This window comes from Drosophila innubila, assembly GCF_004354385.1.
Source record: "Drosophila innubila isolate TH190305 chromosome 3R unlocalized genomic scaffold, UK_Dinn_1.0 2_E_3R, whole genome shotgun sequence".
NCBI classification, from domain to species: Eukaryota; Metazoa; Arthropoda; class Insecta; order Diptera; family Drosophilidae; genus Drosophila; species Drosophila innubila.
Genome location: NW_022995380.1, coordinates 15,347,062 through 15,355,947, shown reverse-complemented (window position 1 = coordinate 15,355,947; position 8,886 = coordinate 15,347,062). Strand labels below are relative to the sequence as shown.

At 39.1% G+C, this 8,886-nt stretch overlaps 2 protein-coding genes across 5 annotated transcripts; both read left to right on the top strand.

Annotated features, from left to right (window-relative positions):
• Positions 1 to 427: 427 nt before the first annotated feature.
• Positions 428 to 2,085, top strand: LOC117791598 (protein jagunal). Its single transcript, XM_034631388.1, has 3 exons — positions 428 to 637; positions 993 to 1,365; positions 1,429 to 2,085. The coding sequence occupies exons 1-3, from the start codon at positions 549 to 551 to the stop codon at positions 1,558 to 1,560; spliced, it is 594 nt and encodes a 197-aa protein (XP_034487279.1). The 5' UTR covers positions 428 to 548; the 3' UTR covers positions 1,561 to 2,085.
• Positions 2,086 to 3,120: 1,035 nt separating this feature from the next.
• On the top strand, positions 3,121 to 8,823 carry LOC117792458 (katanin p60 ATPase-containing subunit A1). Of its 4 annotated transcripts, none has more exons than XM_034632616.1 (4): positions 3,121 to 3,254; positions 6,873 to 7,144; positions 7,207 to 8,298; positions 8,359 to 8,823. In XM_034632616.1, exons 1-4 carry the CDS (start codon positions 3,136 to 3,138, stop codon positions 8,682 to 8,684), a joined length of 1,809 nt encoding a protein of 602 aa, XP_034488507.1. In that variant the 5' UTR covers positions 3,121 to 3,135; the 3' UTR covers positions 8,685 to 8,823. The 4 variants fall into 4 exon arrangements, with proteins under 4 accessions (XP_034488507.1, XP_034488506.1, XP_034488505.1 ...); XM_034632615.1 differs by having other exon boundaries at positions 7,195 to 8,298; XM_034632614.1 differs by lacking the exon at positions 3,121 to 3,254 and adding an exon at positions 4,320 to 4,693.
• Positions 8,824 to 8,886: the final 63 nt, after the last annotated feature.

Genomic DNA, 8,886 nt, shown 5'->3' with positions numbered 1-8,886 from the left:
ATTATTATAAGCAGTTGCATATTTAAAGCATTCAATTATGATCATTTTACGGATAAATTGCGGAAGGTAATTTCTCGGTGCAATTTATTTTTAAATCTGACAGCGATTTACAGCACTAGCGAATTTTCCAGCACTTTAATAATCGGCCAGCCACCACACAATATTAAAGCTATCGATATGTCAAGATAACTATGAAAGTTTATTAATTAAGCTTAAGAAATTTAAATTTAAAAACAAAAATTACAAATTTTAAATTTTACAGTATTATTCAATTCTGAATAAAATATCTGAAATTCGACAAAATTTTAACGAAATTTTTAAATGCCAAAAAGAGCCTTTATTTACAGGATCTTTTATGAATTTCCAAGGTCTGGCAGTGTTTAAATAAACGGCAACTTTTTTCAGCTAGGTGGCAACGTCTCTAAAAAAAACTAACCCGAACGATTTGATGCAACTCTAATGTTGTGCTCTACGAATATTAATACAGCTACGTTTCATTTAAAATAGTTAAAATACGTGAAAAAACGGCATCAAATTGACGCACCAAAATGGCATCTCGCGGCGGTCCAATGGTCGCGGGCACCGATGGCAATGACTTCGAGTTCAGGCAGAAAGTGGCGAACACATATCAAATTAGGTTAATAATACTTTCTAATCAATTCCCCGCAAAATTATCTAATTACTTACAAGTAGCTGCAACAGCAGTGCCAAAAATGAAAAGGTCATGACATGACAAGAGACAGTAAAGTTACAGCTCCTGCATTAGGTGTATGAGCCAGACAAGCAGCCAGCCAGTCAGGCAGCGCCAGCAGAGTGGGTGGGCAAAGTGCCAGCTAGACACACTCAGCATGTGTGCCTGTTTACAATAGCAACAACAACAACATTGTTTGTGTACATATTTTGGATAGCTTAAGGTCTACCAAACAATCTAAAGGGAAACAAATGGAAACTACCAAGACAAAACTACATAACATAAATTTATTTTTTCACAGCTTGTTGAACAAATCACGCCTGAAGTACTGCATTTTCTTTCATGCCCTGCTATTCTTTGTCATGCTGGCCAAGCTGACGTCGGACATATTGGATCGCTTGGATATATTTGTACTAGAGATCGAAGAGTTGGAGGTACCGCCGCCTCTGTGGTGGGAATACGTTTGGGCAGCCTCGCTGCTCACCTCGTTTCTGGGTCTGTCCGCGGCACGTGGCAACAAGGTGCGGGATATGCAAAAGTATATGATTGCCATATTGACAATGGCCATGCTCCCGCTACTATACTGTTTTGCCTACTACTTTTCCGACGTTTGGGAATTTATGACCATGGACAAATCCGTCGAACTAGAGGAGACAGACATTTTTGTGTGGCATGTAAGTAAACAATTAACTGATTAATTCAAATACAATTTTAATATTTCTTAATATCTGTTTCAGGGATTCCCTTATGGCGTATTCTGGTATGCCTTCTGCTTTGTGGGATTTCAGATACACGGATTTACACTCTATTTTGCCTACAATCTAGTCAAGGCCTGGAAGGCACGCACATCCACGCGTAAATTTCAGTAAATTGATCGAGTCGTGGAAAAGTACTAAATACTCGCCAAATTAGTAAAACGTCAGTGCAAGAATTTGTAGGGCTAGTTGTAAATAATTTGAAAAGATATTGAAAAACTCTAAATCGAAACTAGTGCACAGTGCAAAAGAATTAATAATCAAATGTTAGATACACGCACATTTTTAGTAAAGTCAGACTTAATATTTTCCGTGAGAAAAAAATAAAACTATCAACGTTAAAGTTATTGTTAAAGTTACAACGTTTAAGCGTTACATATATTAGAAACAGCAAAACCTATAAACATTTATCATAAATAAATACGATACACGTGCAACCTTATAAAGTCGAATCGACAACAAAGCAACTGAAGCCACCAAATTTCCCAAGCAAATGGAAACAAAACAACAACAACAAGATATAAACAATTTCTCTGTTTTTTGTGCTCTACTTACATTTTGACGTGCCTCGTGTTTGTTAGAAACGGTTAATATACTTATTAAAATACTTGTAAAAATATATGTCTATATTGATACATATTATGGATGAGTACATTTGACACTATATTAGTTTTAAAGAAAATTTGAAATGGTTTTTAATATGTGTATTTTTGTTTGAATTATTCAACTACATAATGTACACAGCATTCTCTTGTATGCTTGTGTCCAATTTATTTCATAAACTGCCCATAAATATTTATAATTACGATTATTCAAGTGCAATTTGAGTGTTTAAGCAAAGTTCGAAGTTTGAATCATTAATTTGTACAACAAATTTGTAAAACTGTAAATGTAAAACTATTTTCAAATGGTTATTTACTATCAGAATTTGTAAGTAGTTCTTTTTTAAATTGATAAATAAAGATACATATTTATTTGTTCTTCTGAGTGGGTTAAAAAATAAATTAGCTTTTTACTCAAAAGGGGAAAAAGAAAAGAAAGTATTTAGGGACTAAAAAAAATTGATAGACAACTTGATCCAACAAGTGTATTGGGATTATTTTGTATTGGTGTATTGCATTATCAATATACAGTTCATAATTGCTGAAATATAAAAATGATTGAAATAAATAATTACTTTGCACTGGAATTCACTAAAAGTATGCAATAAAAAACATTTTTCCCATAGTTTGTTTTTAGTGGAAGAGTGAATATACCCAACAAACGATTGCACCTGAAAACATCCCCAATTTTCGCTATTTGCACCAGCTGACTTTCGGCCAAACATTGAATGCAGCTGACCATCAACATTGCGGCCAGTTAGTGACCATTTGTGCTGCCAAACAGCAACAGCGACGCGTCGCTGCACATCCAAAGTTGCGCAATTGGCCAGCTGAGCGAAGAGAGCAAAGAAAGAATCGAAAGAGAGAGCAGTCAGCCGCAGCAGCAGCATCCGTTTCCGTTCGCTCTCTGCTCAGTTTTACATTGCCTGTGGGAAGAGCAGACGCAAAATTTTTTCATCATTTTGGCAAAAGTAAACAAATTAAAATTAACAATAAAAAAAAAAAAAGAAAAACTGAAAATTGTTAAAATTTTCGTTATTATATTTTGGCCATTTCGCAAAATTAAAAAAAAAAGAACAAAAACAAGATGCGTTGCGAAGAGACCTACAGACGCACCACACGCGAAAAGATTGTGCTGCGTGGAAATACCACCATACGCACTGTGGATTCCACATCCACTTATCTGCCTATGATGAACGCAGCAGGGTAAGTTAGAGGCATATTTTTCCACATATTCAACATACCGCCTTCTTAAGGCGTGCCGGGCCACTTCAACGTGCCTTGACTGGCAACCACAAGAACAAAAAAAGTACAAGTGCATTTTTCTCTCCAGTAATATCGATTTTTATCTCAGGCAGCTGATTTGTCTATAAGTAGTTATACTATATAAAAATGACCTTCGTTTGCAGCATTTGCTTAAATGCTTATGTCAAATATTTTGTTGACAAGACACTCAAGGCATTTATTTTGTTTATATATTATCAATTTATTTGCATAAATATGTTTATTATATGATTCATTTTTTGTGATTTTTAATTTGCTGCTTAGGCCTCATGCAAGTGTGCCATTAATGCCGGCAAAAACAAACTCATAATTATTAAGAAATCGTTTAAGCACGTTAAACTACAAAGTATACTTTTATATGTACAGAGAGAAAAAATTCTGGGATATATTCAATCCAATGCCGTGTCAGAGGTACGGTAATCGCGGATTTTCTTGAACCAGGTACAAAATACTTAATTCTGTAGGATTTTTAATTTATATTAAAAATTTTAGTCTTTTTAGACTTTTTAATTGTTTTAATTTAACAATAATGTTCTAAATAAATGCTAAAATATAGAATTTTAGACTTGAATTTTAGAATAATTTTTTTTCGGTGTATGTGTCTATGTATGTATGTATGTATGTAAATATAAAGTGCCTTGGTTTGCCATAGAAATCGATGGCATCTTTTGTTTAAGTTGGAGTCCACTTGGGTTAGCGTGCATTGACCACTGGACTCAGGTGGAGGCAATAAATGAACAACAAAAAAACTCAAAGCAATACTTCCTTTAACCTCATTTCGCATGCACACACACCTAACACACACACATAGAACACATACTCAGAAATAACAGAAACTACCCGCCAAGTAAATAATGAGCTGCTTTTTGTTGTGGACGCGTCGTCTGTCGTCCAGTTTTGTGGTCAGTTGGCGGACAACCCTTGAGTCGTTTGGTGGATGCCACCTCGCGTTGCGTCGTATTGTTTGAGAAAATTCCGTCAAACTTTAGTTTCAATAGAAATTTTGGTGCGTTAATAAATTACAAGTTTCGTTAATGCTGACATGCAATAATGTTCAATACAAATGCACAAAATTGGTATGGCATGGCCCAATCGGTTGCTGCACCTGCTTCAACTGGCGGCAACGTTGCCCAATTGATTAACAGTACTAATAATAATGACAATGGAAGCTCGCATTCCCATGTACATCCATTTATGCGTCAACGCTCGATGACTTGCTCCAATCCGAAGCTGGAGCGTAACGCCTTGGCACTACGCCCACAATCTCCGCCCAATGTCCAAGTGGAGTACGAAGTAGCCGTGCCCTTTATGTCTGGATATAGACACACGCCGTATCATTCGCTATGGGATCTGCATCAGTGGTAATTATATGAAAACCAAGTTAATTTTGGGGGATCAATTGTGATGCAATTTTCAAGACACATCGAACCACGGATAGGTACATAGGAGCTTGAACTTAAACTTGCTCTTGAAAATCGTTCATTTTGTTCTAATGGCATCCAAAATTCGAAATGATCTGCGTGCAGTTAACAGGAATTTTTTGGGTCGAAAAAGACTTCATTTCCAATCCTTTTATTAACCATACTAAATCTTAAAATATATCACCGATGTTTTTCCGCATTCATTTGACTCTTAACAATTCCTACTAAATTTATTTCCTTTAGTTTGATAAGCATACGAGTATTTTATTTTTTAACCTTAACCTTCGTCAAACTGGTGCGTGTTTTTCCTACACCCCTAACAGATTGCGTATGTTTATTTAATTTAAAATTGACCGATATGCCAAGTATGCTAGCTTAAAACTGTCTTTTACCAGTCCGTAAGCTATTATCAGGTGCGCCACACCTTTGCTTTTCCGGTGAAGTGGACTTTTTGCTTGTCATAATTACCATTAGTAATTTGCATAAATAGACGTACACTCGCGCTGGTTTACCTTATAAGAAATTAGCATAAACACCTCTTTCAGTGACATAAATTTAAAGTGAAAAACTCGAAGAATGGGCTTTTGAGCTATCGGTTCCATCTAGATTCCAGTGGTTTTCAGTAACTTTCCTAAAACAGCCTTGTGCCCATTGTTGGATAATTACTTAACGGTTCTATGAATATACTTTTTTAGTTCGAATGTGTGCCAACACAATAATCTATTGACAGAAAGTCAGAGTCAATAAATAAATAAATAGGACAAAAAGGCGGATCAGCCAAATTTAATGATTCAATGAGAACACAAGTTGCCCCAGTTTTGGTCAGCTAATCAGCAGCAATCTCTCTAGCTCTGGAACGTGGGTGCCTGCTAGCTCACATATCAGAAACATTAACCCAAATATTTATGAGCGCGCAATAAGAACACTTCCGGTTGTTACTGCAAAACGGAAAAAATATGGTCGACTGCGGCCAACTTAATTAGGCAGCAGCTCAAAAAGGAATAACAAACTTTGTAGCATACTTTTTAGCGTGATGGAATCTTTACATAGCAATTGAAAATAAAAAGAAAAATAGCAATTGCACTATTGTATGTAGTCGAAAATGAGTTAAAGTTAATGACGATGACGCATATTAATGTCAACAATAACAATTGTCGCCGGCACGTCAATAACCTGGGCGGTGTTTTCCCCCACTCAAGTTTATTGAACTCGGAACTATTTTACATATATGACAGGCAGTAGTTTTTGTTAGAGCCGCACGAACTTTGGCTTCCTAGAAATTCCTGAGTAGTATCTGTGTTTTTGTGTGTGTGTAACTCAAAGGGTGTGTGACAGGGCTAGACAGCTTTAGACAAGCTTTGGCCAGACTTGAAGCACTAAACGCTAGCACAAAATATCGAGACACGCAAGTAGTGTTGCCGCTTCTAAATATAAAAAAAACGCTAACAATCACTATATACTTACATATGTAACTACAAATTCACCAAACTTATTTTACACTAATAATTAAAATATTGTGTGAAAATTACATTAATTTAAGTTTTCTTCATCTTACTCTACATAACATTGCTGATTAATGAAATTACACAGTGCAATATCGCTATAACATCTGATGTTGAAATTTAAATCGAAACATATTAAATTACACATATAACATATTTAATGTACATGCCACAATTAAAAAAAAATTGTTGACTGCACGTATACACTATACACTCAAGTATACACTCGTATACAGACGTGTGCGGGTAAAAGTTACATATACAATGAAGATCTTAAAAAATAAATAGCTAATACCCATTAAAACGGCAGGACTGCACTCTAGGGACATACAGATATTCAAAGATGTTTAAATAAAAATAGTGGAAAATAATAACTAAAACAAAAAAGAAACCAAAAAAACTTTAAATCGCTATACATAGCTGAAAATCGCCAAAACGGCAGCACTGAACGCTAGGGACATGAATTGTTTGAGTTATTCATGTTGTTGTTGTTGATGATAAGCAAAGCAAATGACCTTTGTTAAACATAGTCCAAGTTGAATGTGAATGCCAACGGTCCAATGGCCATTGGCCAATAAAATTAATCAGCAACAATGTCCGTTATGTCCCTTTTGCAGCTCCTCAACGCCGCCCACAAGCCTTTCGCATATGGCGCGTATGATGGACTCTTTGATATTGGACTCGCTGTCACCATTTGCCTTCACCAAAATCACCACCACCAGCAGGCCTTCCCGGAGCAATGCCGTCAAGAAGCCGGCGGCAGAGAGTGCTCATTCACATCCATCTGCGACATCTTATCGGCCTATTAACAATCTGGGAGCGAATGCACCCAATGGCTTGGGTATTGGCGGTACGCTGCCGTTACGCAAGCCACGTTTACCCACACAAGGTTGGTCCATCACATGTTCATTTGCTTGCTCACCCAACAATTAAACGCAGTCTCCGTAACAGAGGTAGCACCACAACCACGCTCCAACCAGCCCGCAATGTCGTTTCCCTCGCAGCAGCAACAGGATAGTCGCTGGGTTTCCTCATTGCGTCGACGGGATCCGGAATTGCAGCCAACGCTGCCATCCATTAGCAGCAATTTGAACAGCAACAGTCTCAGCCAGAGTCATCATGGTAGTGCCGGCAACGTGGGCATCACTGCAAGCTCCACGGGCAGCAATGCCGGCGTCGGATTGCGTCTAGGTCGTCCGGTCAGAGGATCTGCTCTAACGGCGGCTGTCCGGAAGAGTCGCTCCGTGGAGCGTTTACGGGCACGCAAGCTGAGCACCACAACACAGCTGACGCTGAAGCACAAGGCTGTGAAGAAGAACTCGCTGGATGAGAACTCGAATTCGGATGACCAGGATGCGACCACTTCTCTAGAGGATAACTCGCATGCCACTCAATCCACCACGCACAATACACCGAGATGTTCACCCAAGACAAAGACTAAGCATTTCTCGCCTCTCGGCTATGAGGGACATCTGGTCGATACCCTGGAGAAAGATATACTGCAGCGGCATCCTTGCATCAAATGGACTGATGTTGCTGGCCTCAACGAGGCCAAGACCATATTGCAGGAAGCCGTTGTGTTGCCCATTATAATGCCCGAGTTCTTTAAGGGAATACGCCGACCGTGGCGGGGCGTGCTTATGGTAGGCCCACCGGGTACGGGCAAAACAATGCTGGCCAAAGCCGTGGCCACTGAATGCGGCACCACTTTCTTCAATGTGTCCTCATCCACACTAACATCCAAATATCGAGGCGAAAGCGAAAAACTGGTCCGTCTGCTGTTTGAGATGGCACGTTTCTATGCTCCCAGCACAATATTCATTGATGAAATCGATGCACTCTGCGCCTCCCGCGGCAGCGATTCGGAGCACGAAGCGAGCCGTCGTTTCAAGGCGGAGTTGCTGATCCAAATGGACGGTCTCAATGCCAGTCTGCAGGACGACAAGGTCATCATGGTGCTGGCAGCTACAAATCATCCCTGGGACATTGACGAGGCATTTCGGCGACGTTTCGAGAAACGCATCTACATTCCACTTCCCAATGGTGAGTACGAAATCATAAAAGCTCCCAGGCATTAGCTAATTGTTGTTACGATCACCACAGAGGAAACTCGGGCAGCGTTGCTCAAGCTCTGCCTCAAGGATGTCTCGCTGTCGCCAGACCTTAACCCGACCATAATTGGCGATGAGATGCAAGGCTATTCCGGCTCAGACATAAGCAATGTTTGCCGTGACGCCTCCATGATGGCCATGCGACGCCTGATCTCGGGCCGAACGCCGCAGCAAATTAAGCAAATTCGTCGCGAGGATGTTGACCAGCCCATAACACTGCAGGACTTTCTGGACGCCCAATTGCGTACCAAAAAGTCCGTATCCGCTGACGATGTTGCACGTTTCGAGAAGTGGATGGACGAGTATGGTTCATGCTAGTTGTATGGATTGTGTGCTGCTGCAGCACCAGATTTATAATGCCCCCCTATATTTATAACCATATGTACTTCCAATACGCGAACCTCCTTTTTTTAATTAATGTAAAAACAATACATGTTAGCTATACTTTTACTGCATATATATATGTTTTTTCTAATTGCTCAAGTGCCCACACGCCTGAAAACTTTGATCCACACACTCA